At 36.1% G+C, this 17,286-nt stretch overlaps 1 protein-coding gene across 3 annotated transcripts in view; it reads left to right on the top strand.

The window, feature by feature from the left end:
* LOC6046544 (protein Shroom) overlaps positions 1-17,286 on the top strand; it is a 402,522-nt gene that overhangs the window by 176,866 nt on the left and 208,370 nt on the right. For all 3 annotated transcript variants that reach the window (XM_038256568.1, XM_038256567.1, XM_038256569.1), the window contains one exon: positions 2,844-3,058. In XM_038256568.1, coding sequence (XP_038112496.1) covers positions 2,844-3,058 — 215 coding nt within the window. The remainder of the gene's footprint in view (positions 1-2,843; positions 3,059-17,286) is intronic.

Raw genomic sequence — 17,286 nt, 5'->3', positions numbered from 1 at the left:
AAACATAAACTAAATAAGATAAACGCAAATTAAAATACTATAAATGAAACAAGAAAAACATAAAACAAGAAAGGTAAAGTTTTTCGTAGAACAAAAGTTGCTCAAAATGACCTCCTGAACACGGGAAAAATAAATATTTTCGAAAAAAAAATTTGGGCAGTAGAGGGTTAATATGATTGAATTGGTATACTAATTCTATGATTTTAAGCTTGGAAAACATAGCAAATATAATTTAAAAATAGATTTCGTGACTGTTTCAAAAATTTCCCGGGATCCCTGGAAATCCCGGGATTCCAAAAATGTTTTTCCCGTTTCCTGGGGAATTCAAAACCCGAGAAATTTGGACGCCCTATTCAATATAATTCCCAAATTCTACAGCAAAAAAGTTGATTTTCACAAAATGTAACAAAACAGAAAAAAAGCATATTGAAAACCAATGCAAACTTTGTTTCAAGTTTTTGTTTTCCAATTTATTTCTTCAAATTTTTCTATCAAATCAAAGGGTTAAACGAAATTGTTGCTAAAAATAAATATTTCCGAAGAAATACTTTTTACAAGCAAATATAAACTACAACTTTTTTTTTTTTGATAAACTACAACTATAAACTACACATAATTATATGATAAAGTTTATTTTCGAATTTCCTTAAATTGTAGCTTGAATAAATTGTAAAAAAAAATATTAAAAGTTTATAAACATTAATATTTTAAGTGTCATAAATTTTCCAATGCAATCGAGTTCGAATTGGAACACATTCTGCACACGCACAATTTTCTACTAAGAACACATAAAATTTGAATTTAGATAACAAGTTTTAGGTATTATTGATACAGATTTCTAAGATTTGTTCAGCTGCCCGTGGGTGTCGCTCAACCTGCATTCCTGTCACACATGAGGTCTGCACAGCTGATTCCACGAAGATTTTTCCCGCCAGTAATGACAGGAAACGCTGACAAACGGAATATGTGCCAAAATCATAAGTGGATTTAACATATGAAGGGAAATCACCGTGAACTGGAACTGCCGGTCGTTAGCCCGGGTAAAGTGGAAACGTTGAGATAATTGTTGTCCTCTGCTCTCATCTCGCAAAAAGCCATACAGAGAACCACGTCCCAATCAACCGGCTCAGTGGCTTAATGGTTACGGCTTCTATCTCCCAAGCAGAAGGTTCAGGGATCAAATCCCGGTCGGTACCTTTGAAATTTGGAATCAGGAATTTGAATATGAATAAAAACGAAAATGAATCAGGTGGGATTCGAACTCACACCTTTGGATTGGTGGTCTGGGACGCTAAGCAGTCGGCTATCAGAAGGTTTACACTCTAGCAGTGAATTGATCCGTAGTGTTGAAACATGTTATCTCTCTTCTTCACATATTATTAAATACGCGCTGATCCTTGATTTGCCTGAGGGGATTGGAAGTCTAAATATAGATCGAGTTTCCTTCAGATGCTTGCTTCTATGTTTAGGCGGGGCCGAACAATGCCCAGCGACCTCGGAATTGGACCGCAAGGAGCTCTGTCATTCTGAAATGGGTCGTTGGAAGCAGCGCGAGGGCTATCACCAACTTAAATAAATTTCTGATTTTTTATATGTATCGCAATAAAAGATTATTTACGATTTATGATGATGTTTAAAGAATGTTTCAGAAAATCAAAAAATTTAATTAATTTTTTTTTGTGAAAGGTTACTAAGGTTAATTCAACATTCAATACATCAAAAAGAACGATAATAATGGTTCATTCGTCGAACTCAATTAAATTTTTATCCGAAGGTTTCCAAATATTCGAATAAAAAAAATGTTTTTCTCACTTTAAACCTTACATTCTGCGACCCCATTTTGTCAAATTTGAGTGGTTAGCCATTACAATGCATATTTCATCTCGGCCATTTTGGCCACCATATTGTATTCAAAATTTCCAAATCAAGCATTGATGCGGTCATATTTGACGGTTTAACAATATTTCAAAATTAAATTGGAATTCTATCAATGTCACCCCAGTTTACGGTATATAATATGAAAATCTAAATTAACCCTAACATATTGATACATGTTTTTTGTGTTCTTTGTGCTGATTGTTTTGATTATTGTATCTTTCTAAAAACTCTTCTGTTGGAAATGAATGGTTAATATTTTTTTCTCGTTTTATTTGTGTTTATAAATTCTACTTAAAAATCCTTTTAAGTCATTGTTTCAAACAAGATGACTCACAACCGCAATCCACCATCTATATCAGCTATCTCTCCCGGAAGATCTGTTCGCTTCGCTCCGGTCAATTTGGTGGTTGTCGAAAATTGAAAACATAAATTTACAAACCCTCACCACCCGTGACAGTTCACACAAAAGCTCGTTCGACTGCGGCGGCGGCGGGCAAATATTTGCTTACAACCATTGAATTTAAGCAAAATCGACAATATCTGGTCGCGACGATCGAGACGACCAACAAGCGAAAAATCATCCGATAAATAAGGAAGGTAAATTATGAATGAATGGCCCTCGTGTCTGTTGTTATCGCACGGATCGAGTACCCCCCTCTCGATGGTACCAATCAAAGTGTTAAGTGTGGCACAAACAATAAATATTGGTGTTAATAATAATGGATCCAATTCCGTGGTATGCGCGCCGTATTGGTCATATATGGCGGGCCATTATTGAGGGGGGTGCGAAGTGAATGGTCCCAGCTGTGGCCATTATAAATTATATTTTATTGATAAAATAGTTTGAATAATGGTTGTCCAAGGAGATCACAAACAGCAATAAAACTTGCTATTAGCCCCTTGTTAATTCTATTCTTATTGTTGAACAAACTAAAGCAAAACTTCTATTTGTGTCTCTCTTCCAGATTGCGTCAGGACAGTGAACTGCTGCTGTCCCGGTCGTCGCACAACTGGTCCCAGCAGGACCTGCAGCTGCAGCTGTCCGCGTCGAGCAACAGCATCGCGGACAACAACAGCTCCGAGAGTACGTCCTCGACGGAGACGCTCAAGTGGCTCGGTTCGATGAGTGACGTGTCGGAGGCGAGCCACGCGACCAGCATGTCTGCGCTGTCGAGTGCAGGTGAGTTTCAGTTTGATTACAATAATGGTTATATTCGGGAAAGTTTGCAGAAGCTATGAGTCATTTCCAAAATTTTCAAATTTTGCTTCTCTGGTCAAAATTTAAATCGAAAATTGTAGCGTGAGAACAGCACAATTTTTAGGCATGATCGATAAAACCAAATCATGTTATATCGCAAGCACAATCAAAAACTCCTTAAAATTTTGAATTATGCCCTGCGTTGTAATAAGTGCTAATTGACACAAGCCATTCGATCTCCACCAACCCACGCACCCGCTCTCCCAAGTGTGGTCCACTTCCACTTTTGCACACCCGTCAACAACCCCACCAGTCGTCGCATTTGAAAAAAGGGGGAGGTGGGACAGTTCAAGGCAACAAGACCGCGCGGAAAAACGGGACCACACACGCGGTCATTGGCGCCGAAGACGCCGCGTCCGATTCGATTCGAGCGCTCCAATCAGCTGAAGGTTTTCTTCGCCGGCCCGCAAAACGCAGCAGGCCACCACCGAAGACGCGGTTGAAGTCTCTGCGCGTTGCGTTGCGGGCATGGCTAGCTGAGATAAATTTGCATTAACAGCTCAATTCATTTTGCTCTGGGCTCTCCGTGGATTGGATTGTTCAACACTCTTCACTCATTTAGCACACTTCTCAGTGAGTCTTGACTAGACTTTCACTGTTGAAAAAAGTGTAAATTTGTGTAAAATACGATTGTCTGAACAAAGAGCACAGCTTTTTCACTGTGCCGATCTCAAGCAACTTGAACATTTCAAAGGTTTCCTGCTTGTTTTCTCCACTTTTGGGGGCGACGCGTTCAAGTCGTTCGCCTGGAAATGGGCTTTGTTCATTACAACTTTTATGTTTAATACTTCCCGAGCGTTATTGTGCCTCGGTTCGTCGGTTATTGTTCGAGCAAGTGGAAATAGTCTTGTTTCGTTTTGATGGTCGCGTTCTTATTGCGATCTCTCAGGGAGAATGGGCGGGGAACCTTTGACCTGTGGATACTATGGGAAACGAGGTTACTTTGAAACTGGTGATTGGCACTAGTTGCTAAAAGTTGATTTTTCCTTTTTCAGATGAGCAGTTCTCTAGGATTTCGGTCATTCGATTTTTTTTGTATTTTTTAATCCGACTGAAACTTTTTTGGTGCCTTCGGTATGCCCAAAGAAGCCATTTTGCATCATTAGTTTGTCCATATAATTTTCCATACAAATTTGGCAGCTGTCCATACAAAAATGATGTATGAAAATTCAAAAATCTGTATCTTTTGAAGGAATTTTGATCGATTTGATGTCTTCGGCAAAGTTGTAGGTATGGATACGGACTACACTAGAAAAAATAATACACGGTAAAAAAATTTGGTGATTTTTTATTTAACTTTTGTCACTAAAACTTGATTTAAAAAAACACTATTTTTAATTTTTTATTTTTGATATGTTTTAGAGGACATAAAATGCCAACTTTTCAGAAATTTCCAGGTTGTGCAAAAATCATTGACCGAGTTATAAATTTTTAATCAATACTGATTTTTCAAAAATCGAAATTTTGGTCGTAAAATTTTTCAACTTCATTTTCGATGTAAAATTAAATTTGCAATCAAAAAGTACTTTACTGAAATTTTGATAAAGTGCACCGTTTTCAAGTTATAGCCATATTTAAGTGACTTTTTGAAAATAGTCGCAGTTTTCATTTTAAAATTAGTGCACATGTTTGCCCAGTTTTGAAAAAAAATATTTTTGAAAAGCTGAGAAAATTCTCTATATTTTGCTTATTCGGACTTTGTTGATACGACCTTTAGTTGCTGAGATATTGCAATGCAAAGGTTTAAAAACAGAAAAATTGATGATTTCTAAGTCTCACCCAAACAACCCACCATTTTCTATCGTCAATATCTTAGCAACTAATGGTCCGATTTTCAATGTTAATATATGAAACATTTGTGAAATTTTCCGATCTTTTCGAAAAAAATATTTTCAAAATTTTCAAATCAAGACTAACATTTCAAAAAGGCCAAACATTCAATATTACGCCCTTTTAAAATGTTAGTCTTGATTTGAAAATTTTGAAAATATTTTTTTCGAAAAGATCGGAAAATTTCACAATTGTTTCATATATTAACATTGAAAATCGGACCATTAGTTGCTGAGATATTGACGATAGAAAATGGTGGGTTGTTTGGGTGAAACTTAGAAAACATCAATTTTCCTGTTTTTAAACCTTTGCATTGCAATATCTCAGCAACTAAAGGTCGTATCAACAAAGTCCGAATAAGCAAAATATAGAGAATTTTCTCAGCTTTTCAAAATATTTTTTCAAAACTGGGCAAACATGTGCACTAATTTTAAAAATAAAAACTGCGACTATTTTCAAAAAGTCACTTAAATATGGCTATAACTTGAAAACGGTGCACTTTATCAAAATTTCACTAAAGTACTTTTGATTGCAAATTTGATTTTACATCGAAAAATGAAGTTGAAAAATTTTACGACCAAAATTTCGATTTTTGAAAAATCAGTATTGATTAAAAATTCATAACTCGGTCAATGATTTTTGCACAACCTTTTCTGAAAAGTTGGCATTTTATGTCCTCTAAAACATATAAAAAAATAAAAAAATTAAAAATAGTGTTTTTTTGTAAATCAAATTTTAGTGATAAAAAGTTAAATAAAAAAATCACCAAATTTTTTTTACCGTGTATTATTTTTTTCCAGTGTAGTCCGTATCCATACCTACAACTTTGCCGAAGACACCAAATCGATCAAAAAATTCCTTCAAAAGATACAGATTTTGAATTTTCATACATCATTTTTGTATGGACAGCTGCCAAATTTGTATGGAAAATTATATGGACAAACTAATGATGCAAAATGGCTTCTTTGGGCATACCGAAGGCACCAAAAAAGTTTCAGTCGGATTAAAAAATACAAAAATTAAAATTGAAGAAAAAAGACCGATTTCGTAGAGAATTGCTCAGATGGCATAAGACAATATTCGCAAAGTAATGGGATATGTTTATTTGTACAGTAAAAAATAATGTAAACTTGCAAGCTGTTATTTAAGAAGTTTGAATATTACCTCTTTTATGATGTAATTTTACCTCAATTTGGACTGAATAAGTGGCATTTAACCAGAAAAGTGGTAAAATTATACATTTCCAGAGGTGTTTTTGTTTCTGTCATAAAAGATGTAACCCTTCCCAGATGTAATATTACTACGATTTTTTTCTGTGTGTTTAGTGAAAATATGTTATCAATTTTATGAAATAGAAAAACTTATTTTTTGTTTACTTTAATTGTTTGAGGTTTCAGAAAGTCTTATTAAATTTCCAAGATTTCAAAAATGAATTAATATGGAACAATCGTCTGAATTTAAAAGTACTCTATGTTTAGTTAAAATTATTTCATTGAATTGAAATATTTTACTAACATATTCAATTCAATAAAATTCAATTCCCAAATTACGTACGGCCGTGAACATAAAAAATATTCTGTTTTCAGTTATGAGCAATGTAATTAAGCTTATATCTGTAAGGGAGAGTGGGGAGACTTGATTCCCGGGGACACTTGATCCCAAGCCTGTATCTCGTCAGCATGTGGGTAAAACAATTAGCTTTGTTCTAGAAAGTTGTGCGAAATTAACTAAAACTCATTGTAGAAAACAAAGAAAAAAATTAAAAAATGTTTCGATTGAGTTACACACATTTTTCTTAAACGAGCTGCAAAAAACTTCCAAGAGATTTTTTTTTCTTTGTTTTGATATGTATAAAAAACACAAAAAAATATTCAAAAAAATATTTTTTATACATAAATTTTTTGATAAACTTATCAACTCCAAAACCCTTACGCATTTGATGTTAAATTTATCGTCATACTATTTTTACAATCAATTGTTTAAAAAGTGCGTTTAGGGAGACCCTGCATTTTTACATTCACTGGAATCAGCCTCAAGATTAATTAATTGGGCTGGGTTTTCATACATAGTTTCCTTTAGTATAGTTGTACATAACTTATTGCAGTTTTAACGTTTTTTCAAAAGTTTTGTAAACAAAAATGTCCAGCTTTTGTAAACATGCTTAATTTTGGTCTTAAAATTAATATTTTAAGTTTTTAAATATTTTACATACTAAACTTGTTATATTTTGAACACAAACGTACAGGTTTTATGTGAAATTGCTGTAACTTATAGAAAAATAAAAGTTTGGATGAATAAGAAACATTTTGCTTAAGATTTTTTCAAAATGTTGAAAGGGGGATCAAGTTATCCCCAACATTTTTAAAATGCCTGTTTAAAATATTTTTTTAAAGCGCTTGGCATGATTAGAAGAGTTCATCTGATGAAATATCCTTATAAGCCAAACATAGATGAATGTTTAAGCTTTAAATTCATGCAAAAAGTTAATAGTTTTGTGAGAAATTGACAGAGCTATGTGCGATACAAAAAAGGGGATCAAGTTTCCCCACTCTCCCCTAAGCCCATGCATCCGATTGAAAAGCTGTCAAAGGCAAACTTGTGGGAAATTGGAATGGTCAGCCAAACAAAACGTGTTTGTTATTGTTTACATTGCGTGCTTTTATTTTTGTTTATTCAAGGTCAAATATTAAAACGCGTTTTTCTTGGAACGTTGGAACGGCGGATGCGACCAGCTAGCACGACGACGTCTAAATGTTGTTTAAATAACTACAAACTACTAAAGTGACGAGAATAGGTAAAAATAATCTTAGTGTGATGAAAATGGGTATATTTACCCAAGTATAGACAATCCGCGACCGTGGTGTAGGGGTAAGCGTGGTTGCCTCTCAACCAGTCGGCTTGGGTTCGATCCCAGACGGTCCCGATGGCATTTTTCGAGACAAGATTTGTCTGACCACGCCTTCCATCGGATGGGGAAGTAAATGTTGGCCCCGGTCTAACCTAAAGGGTTAGGTCGATAGCTCAGTCCAGGTGTAGGAGTTGTCTCCTTGGGTCCAGCCTCTGTGGAGTTGCTGGTAGGCAGTTGGACTCACAATCCAAAGGTCGTCAGTTCGAATCCCAGGGTGGATGGAGGCTAAGGTGTAAAAAGAGGTTTGCAATTGCCTCAACAATCAAGCCTTCGGACACCTAGTTTCGGGTAGGAATCTCGCAATCGAAAACGCCGAGGCAATGCTGTAGAGCGAACAATTTGATTTTTTTATAGACAATTTGTTTTGAGGAATAAATAACTTTCTTGTTTTTGAAATTGAAGTTTTATTAAACTTTCTATTTTTCAACAAGCCCAAATATGCTGAAGTGCATTTCTATTTGATTCCAGTTGATTTATTTTTTCATTAAATTTTAAGTTGTAAAAAGAAATATTCCCTCCCCCCTCACACGAAATCGAAAAAAATGCCCCAACCCCTCTTCGATCTGCGTGAAACTTTGTCTTAAAGGCTAATTTTGTCCATGCTTACAAATCCGGGGTCCATTTTTCCATTTTTCCAAATTTTGAATACGCTATAAAAAAGTGCGTCCAATTTTAAATAAAAGATCATTGGACACCAAATTTTCAAATCATCACCAAATTATTTAAAGATGGAAGGGGTCGAACCGCCCCTCCGTCACGAGATATCGAAAAATTGTCGTCGGATTTGTGATCAGGGTCCAAAATTACCCTACAGGACAAATTTTCACGCAAATCGAATGCTGTGCGAGTTGGCACAGAGTTACTCATTTGATTTTATTGTTGAATTCAGACGAATTATAGTGAACCGTTTTTTCAACCACCAATCGCTACTGAATACTCTCTCTCTTTGCTCTACCTCTCAATCCAATCAGGTAGTACAGCGAATGGCTAAGAGAGGCCAATTGCGCTCGGTCGCTCAAAACTGATTTGAAATAGTCTACGATCGGCTTTGTTTGATCATTTATTAAACTGCTTAAAATCAATATTCTCAAAAATTATTTGCAATTTTATTGATAACACAACATCAAAGACACATTTGACAGCAATTTCCGCCATGCCAAATACTAATTGACGGCAAGGTGTGGTAGTGTTGGCCAAAAGAGCGACGCGCTGGTATTTTGCTAGATTCTCTGCTCTCTGAACAAATCCGATTGTGACTCGGGTTGGCGGACGGAGTAGGCTATGAAATTGACGAAGTATTCGTATCGCTGTGTGAAGCGATTGACCAAGACGCTGGCGGCTAGCGAGTTGTGTTCGTTCGCGAATGGTTGCGCGCTCCGGTCGACAAAGATTCGTTCGGTGATGAGTGGGTGATATTTGATCTTTGAGCCGAAAATAAGGACCCTTGTTTATGACCATTTTTTTTATTTTGTTGCTTTAAAAGAGTAAAAGAAAATCATTTTACTCGGTTTTAATATAAATTTCTGTGAATTTTGTTAGCAAACGTAATCCGGTTATCAATTGTATTAAAAAAACAACAGTTGAGTTCATGTTTACTGAAACTTTTTTATCTTTCAAAAAAAGTTGAACAAGGAAGTTTGACAATTAATCATCTGATAATTTTGCTAAATATTACAAAACTGCGTTTCCATTTAAAAGAATTAACATTCTTTCTAAAGGTACATCAGAGTAGGAATAACTCAATATGCTCGTAAACCCGTCGCAAGGATCAAGTCGAACAACGATTCAAATCCTCATATTCCAGCGAGCTCGTGAGCTTCCCTCGATAATTGCGAATCTAATCAGCCGGAATTCATCCCGCACTGCGCGCGTGTATCCATAACTTTTAACGGCCCCGCAGAACACATCTTCGCTGTCCGTCTCTGTTTTACTGCCCTTTGTTGGGTGGTGATGTCTTCTCCCGAGGAACATCCTAGAACGGACCATTTTCCAATTCTAGAGATAATCTCATCTTTCCTGCCACGAGATGACAGCAAGGGGCCTGTCCACCAACAAATCACCATTTTGCAAAAATGCGATCGAAAGTATCGATACCGCGTGTCCAGAACGCCTCCCTTTCTTCGTGGCAGATGTTGGCGTGTTCTTGGCGAATAGATTCCTCGCCGTCGATACGCCCGGGCCAGACGTAAAACATTATTGATGAGGTGCAATAAAATCTGTAATTATGGTGTCTCGTGCATCAACGGCAGCGTAGCGTTGAAGAAGTGAGGTGTTGCTGGTCAGTGACATCCCCCTCCGAGAGGAGTAGAACTTGAGCGGGCTCATTCAGGTAAAAGAGACGAAACCGAACGAGACACATGCATGACATCCGGAGTTAAATCATCGCACTTAAATCATAAAAAACAGCATCGATCGCACTCGGCTATGCAAACTTCCTCCTGATCAGATGGGACGTTGGGGAGAGGAGGAAAATAAATATTTTTATACATTTATTAGTGATTTGCATGAAAATAGTTCTCGTCTGCAGCGGCGAAGAACATCACTTAGGGTGTAGAGATTGGTCGGTGAATTGGATTGCTCCCACATCGGCTGCCAGTCCAGACTAGGAGAGTTCAAGGCATTTCGCGGAAGGTGGCTATGAGAAATGGCCAAGTTGGTGTGAATGAACTACTGTCTGGCTTTCGAGCCAATCCGACAGGGAACATGAGTTGTGGACGTGTAAATTGTGATTGTTTAACAAGGTGGAAGGCAGACGTAACGAGATTTGACTGTTTGAAAGTCCTTCGTTGCCTTACTGTTATGGTTTCTGATCAATGCCATAACCGAAAGGAAAAATTCAAAACAGACTTCCAAAAAAGCGACGAACCTCAAGCGTTGAAATCTCTTCCGAAACATCGCGCGCATTTTTCGCGCCAATTCTCCAAGATGACAACATCGGTCCCTTCGGGCTTCACATCAGACGCGCGTCACATTCCAGCCATGAAATCGAAAACTCTCGCTTTCAACTCCAAACCAGAATCCGCGGGGTCCATAAATAAAGGGAGGCGGAAGGGGAACCCTCTTGTCGCCGTCGCCATAGATTTTCCACACGCGAAAAAACTTGCAAGAGATTCGATCCAGTTTTTTTCCCCGCCTCACTTCACTCTCTGTCGATTGCCCCGGAGAACAATGAATCAATCACGCGGCGGCCAACGACAACCGCGAGATGGTCCCGGCCACGCGAATTTAATGGCAGGGGCCAACAAGAGGTCCCAATTTGCATATCTATACTCGGGTCCGGCCCCAGAACGACAAGGGAGCTTGATCAAAATTCAGGCCCTTGAGGGGATGACAACTCGTGTGCCAAGAATATCGGACAGTGTGGAAATTTCAGTCAGGCCCCCACAAATCAACCACAGTAAAAAGGGTTAGATAACTCTTAAAAAGTTGAGGAGGGGGGAGGGGAGCCAGCAATAAATCTACGTGGTCAGTTTACAATGTGATCGCTGCAAAAGTGGTCAGCCTTTTTGTTTCATCGATTGGACTTTGTTTTGATACAGTTTCTATTAGCGCGAGCCGAGTCCATTTCCTAAAGGCCTTTGCAGCAGCAGCTCAAGTATGACTAATCTGCTGGAAATTGGACGCTGGTCACGTACAATGGGAATTTGCCCTGTCAGTGTGGTGTAATCGCTGGTAGATTATGCTAGCCAGGCAGAGGGTCAGACTGGCGGGTCAAGGTTGGACAACGACTTGGCGGGGCTCGTGAACTCTACGCGGAGAACTTTTTTGAAACATTCAAAAACAAATATCTTAGTCCTGGAAAAATCTATCGTTTAGGATTATAATTTCCAGAAATTTCAGTCCTGATTTAATTTAAACCCAAAAGTTATGAATGAAATGTAATGTAAGCCTAAAATACATAGCCCAAACAAAATGTTGTCTCAATATTCTAAAATCTGCTTCTGAAATTTCTCCCAATGGTTAACATTTTTGCCTTTTCGAGGTGTAAATATCTGGCTGGGGCATTTGGTTATGTTACATTAAAAATAAAAATTGTTTTTCATAGTTTGTTTTTCTTATAGGCCGTTGCAAATGTTTTTCGATGTTTCTTTACCCCCCCCCCACACTCTTCAAAATCTGTCCAAAATTTCAAGGGGAATATTTCGCATATTTTAGATCGATCAACAATTTGTTTTGTGAAATTCCGTTGTACATTACAGCAAAAAAAAAAAATCGAAAAAAAATTCGCCATTACTACGATATTTTGAAAATGACATCTGGGCAGCTGTAAAATGCATTTTAAACACTTTTAACACATTTTTGGATGAAAATTAAAGCAAATAGGGTTGCACTGAGACATTTTTTTCCTAGTTTTCATTTTTTCGAAAGGTTGGATCAACAATGTCAAATAGGGGGTTCTTTGAAAAAAAATTACATTTAGGGTGCACAGCATCCAAAAAAGTTGTTGTCTTCTCATTCAAAAATTGTAAAATTTACGGACTAAATCCTGCAACAATCTGATTGTAAAAATAATCATACTTTATAGAAATTTATTTAGTAAACAGAGACACTGGCTATAATCGTGTGAAAGTGATAGTGTTTTGAAATCGAGATGATGTCAGCTATTGGTTACTTTTATAATTACATGAAATTTTTAACAAAAATATGTATTTTTCCTGTATTTTTAAAATGCATTGACTCTCGAAAAAATATTCAAAGTAATTGCATTTGCAATATGGCTATCAAATGATAGGGATTTTTCATACATTTTGAATGTTTTATTTTATTTTTTTGAAAATGCTCAAAATTTTCACAAAGCTAAGTATTTTTGAAAAAAATATCCATTTTTTAGAATATAGAATTCAAACGATCGGGATTTTTCCATACATTTCGAAAGTTAATTGACAATTTTTTGAAAATGCTCACATTTTTCACAAAACTACGTATTATTGAAAAAAAACTCAGTTTCTTTTTTAATTTTTTTCAAAATATGGGTGTAAAATGATCGGTTTTTTTTTAAATTTTCACAAAATGCATATTTAAAAAAAACACTAAAAATTTCAGTTTTTTACAATATGGATTTCGAAAGCTGTAATTTTTTTTTTGAAAACGCTAAAATTTTTCACAAAACTTTGTATTTTCGAAAAAATTGTCAAAATTTCAGTTTTTTACAATATGGATATTAAATGATCAGAATATTTTTTTAATACATTTTGAAAGCTTCAACATTATTTTAAATACTGAAAATTTTCACAAATGCAAGTATTTTCTAAAAATGCAAAAAATTTCAAAGTTTCAAAATTAACTACATTCGAAATATTTGAAAAAAAATTCGATCATTTGCTGAATCATCAACTGAAATTTTGAGTGTTCTTTCGAAAATTTGTTTTGTTTTGTGATTTTTTTCAGATTTTCTAAAAAGGTTGTTACATTTGAAATGTATGAAAACAATTCCGATCATTTGATATCCATATTGTGAAATAATAATTTTGTTTTAAGTATATTTTGGAATATGCGTAGTTTTGTGAAAATTCTGAGTATTTTCAAAAAATGTTCTTATTAAATTCCAAATGAATGAAAATGCAAAAAAAAACTGAAATTTTGAGTTTTTTTTCGAAAATACGTAGTTTTGTGAAAATGTTGGGTATGTTCAAAAAATGTTATTATTACATACGAAATGTATGAAAAATCCCAATCATTTGATACCAATATTCATTCGCAATGTAACAAAAACACGATCATTTGATACCCATATTGCAATAACAAATATTTTGAGGTTTTCTTAGAGTAAAAAATGCATTTTTTAAATACAGGAAAAATACGTATTTTTGTGAAAAATTTTATGTAACTATAATTTAAATCGATAGCTGCCAGCATCTCGATTCCGAAACACCGCAATTTGTTTTATGTTTGCATGATTTTTCATTCGATTATAGTCAATGTCTATAATCATATAGCCAAAATCCCATAAGCTCTTTGCTTCAGTTCAGTTCAGTTGCTAAACCGAGGCATGACTGTAGTTTTTGATTCGTGCTGCAAACTTGCTCTTGGTGACTAATTTTACCCCGGTCACTACCTGATTACAAAGTCAAGTGTTGTTTCAAACCTTTTCAAAAACAAAAAAATTCGTAGAGCTGAAGGGGAAAAAATATTTTGATAGAAAAAAAGTGAGACATGATTTTAACATTTGGATGAAAAAGTATTTAAAAGTGCATTTGTCCATTTGTTTTGCAATATTTTTTTTTTCTCAATATATTTAAATATTGATTTAGAGTTTTTTAATTTTGTTTTGCTTTACTGAGCAATGGAATTTTACCAAAAAAAAATCATGATATTTTTATACGAGCCCAAACATTTTACTTCAAATTATTTTCTGCTGATTGGACTGATGAAAAATTTGAAGCTTTTCAAACAAAAAAATATGTTTGCTCCCTGACTTTTCGAGCCGATTTTGAAGTAGAAAAAAAATATTTGCAGCGGCCTGATTGTAACTGTACTAGAGAGTCAAGGGACATAAACTTCAAAAGATAACTGCATTGGTCTAAATAGATCGAAATTAAAACTTCCATCATGCACAATAGATCAAATCTTAGCACTTTAAGTCCTATAAATAAAACTCCAAACAAAACAAAATTAAGTTTTTCAAAATCGAATTTTGTGATAAAAAGTTGAATTAAATTGATTTTTCCGTGTACTAACTGTTTCTGAAAAGGCCAAATCATAACATACAACTCTGCTGAAGATACCATATCGGTCAGAAAATTCCTTTTCAAAATGAACTGCCTCGAAGTATCTATAGAGACTTGTATGGAGAAACAACTTAGGGAAAATGGCTTAATTGAACATAAGGAATCGATGGAAAATAAAAATATGGGAAAAAATGTGACAAGCTAGAATTTTTTTTCATTTTTTTCTGTTTTTGTGTAGAGCGTCCGTCCTATAGATTTTGAGAAATTCCCGAAAATTCCCGGGAAATATATCCTCGATGCTAGTCATTGTTTCATTCGTCAACAATGTATGAGATAACATTTAATGCAATTCTTATCGTGTAAGAAATTTGTCTTAAAAAAATGAAAAAGTTTTATTAGTATTTAATATTAGTGTCACGAATGGTTTTAGAAATTACGTACTTTTCTCGAAAAAAGAGAAATTGACGTTTTAGTTTTGTGTCTAAAATCTACCTCTTTTAGGAGTTCGTTTAAATCATTGTTGGAATTCGAGCGAGAGGAAGGAAAGCATTTCTCGCTCGCGAACGAGGGAGAGAACTTGTAGTACTTTTCTTTTCTCGCTCGCGCTCGCATTTGCGTTCGCGTTCTCGCTCTCGCCGCGAGCGCTCGCGAGCGCCTCGTGCTAGCCGTTCGCCCTAAGCTAGCAATTTGTTTATCAGGCTTATGAATACGAACCAGGCGATGGTATAGAGGTGTAACTTCAATCGCTGTGTTGTTTTTTGTTCGTTTCTAACACGTTCAACTTCTCGCGAACGGGCAATTCTGGCTCGCGAGAAAGCCCGTTCGCGAGCGGAGGAGAGCACGGGCAACCGGTGAATTTCTCTCGGCAGCTCGAGACTCGCGGCGAGAACTCGTGAGAGAGAAAATTTTCTCGCGAGAGCGCGATAATACCAACACTGGTTTAAATAAAGCCTTTGCAAAAACTATATAAAGTTTATTAAATATACTTTATTTTTAAATACTTTGAATTGGTACTCAAGTTAAATTAATGTAATATTTTACATGTATTGAATTCTTGTTTAAAAATATAATTCAGAAATTTTTACGAAACTAAAAAAAAAATTGGTGAAATTTTATATCAAAGTGTTTAAAAACTTCATTAAATGGAGTCATTTTTGCAAATATGAATCATCATTTTTAGTTCGTTTAAAATATTGTTTTACAATTTTAGTAAACTTAATAAGTCACACTACGCCTTGATTTTCACGGATAGAAATCCTGTAAGCTAATCAGGTAAATCTATGGTTTTGAATTTGTTTACATTGAAATGTTTCAAAAAAAGACATTTAAACATTTTTTTCAATGCAAATGTTTTCAAAATAAATAAAATTTTGAAGCAAAGAATTGAAAAGTAAAAAAACACCATTTTTCTTTTTCAACAGCAATATTTTTACACCTTATTGTGTTCTAGTCAGCCGCTACAGATAGGGTGCGAAAAACATCGATCTGCATGTCACCTCAATAAATAATCCAACAAATTACATACGTCTCCCTCTCGGCTGCGTGGCGCAGCCAGGGCGTTGCAGTCGCACATTCCTGGGTGTACAAAACAAGGAGAAAGCCCCGAGGATACTCATAAGGAATATCGCGGTTCCGCCCCAACCTGGAATGCGTCTGAAAATCGAACCCGCAGTGGTTGATGGTGCGCTGTTGGACTTGTTTTATCAGATTTTTTTCAATATAATTTATGAAATTTCACAAATACCACCAGTTACCCTAAAATACAAAACATTACTCGCACTCGCGCGGAAACCTTGAAATCAATGCAGCAACTAAAAAATTACTCACTTTAGTTGAACTGAACAGTTCCAGTTCTGATTTTCCTCCACCACCGTCGTCGTCGTCACAGTTGAGTGCATTTCAGTGACTACTCTCCAGTACTGTCCCTTTTAGAAAATCCGCAACGAGACAACGCAGACCGCGTCGCGGCGGTCCAACTGAGGGTTGCACACGGAGAGAAATCTTGTTTAAGGATCTTTGAACATGCATTGATGTTTTTTTATGAAACATTTGTTCTGAAAGTTTTTTTCAAATTTCGTTAACAAATCTTCACGACTTTAACCCAAGATTTCTTTCCGTGCCCCCTCGAAGCTAAACCCCCGTTCGAGAGCTTTTGCAAGTCGATCCTGCGCAAGTGTCGAACCCCTTTGAGATAATAAAACTGACCACAACTTGGCGGGGTTCTAGAATATCTCGGTCGGCTCTAGTTGGGCGTTCAAAAGAGCCAAGGTGTCCTGCCTGGATAAGTGAATAGAATATCTTGACAGGGCGCCGTTCAATGCCTGGTTGAATTCACGAACTTGAACTGGACCAAGGCGGCTGGGCTGTGGGGGCAGATAAAGGATCTGAACCCTTTTTTCAGCTGAATGTAGTACCGACCGGACTAGCGGGCATCTGGTTTGGGGTGTGGCCGGGCAGTACTCCTTCTAGGAGTTGGGGTTTTTTTTCTGTTCGGGTTGGTCAGTTACGGGGGGTTTAAATGTGGCGTGCGCACGGAACCAACTGCCTGGGTGAACTATTTATTGAGCTATGATTGGGATTATTGTTGAAAGTGAACCTTCGGCAGGGGGTGGCTTGGAGAGATATGCGCCTGATAAGACATAAATAAAGTTGTTTTAATTATTGGCTTTATTGGCTTTTCGTTGCATTGGCCTCGTAAAAATAGACAACATTATTGTTGCAGAAGAAGCAAAGCTATTATCAAC

Source organism: Culex quinquefasciatus, chromosome 2 (assembly GCF_015732765.1).
Source record: "Culex quinquefasciatus strain JHB chromosome 2, VPISU_Cqui_1.0_pri_paternal, whole genome shotgun sequence".
NCBI lineage: Eukaryota > Metazoa > Arthropoda > Insecta > Diptera > Culicidae > Culex > Culex quinquefasciatus.
The sequence above is the reverse complement of the archived record's forward strand: the minus strand, read 5'-3'. Positions and strand labels throughout refer to the sequence as shown.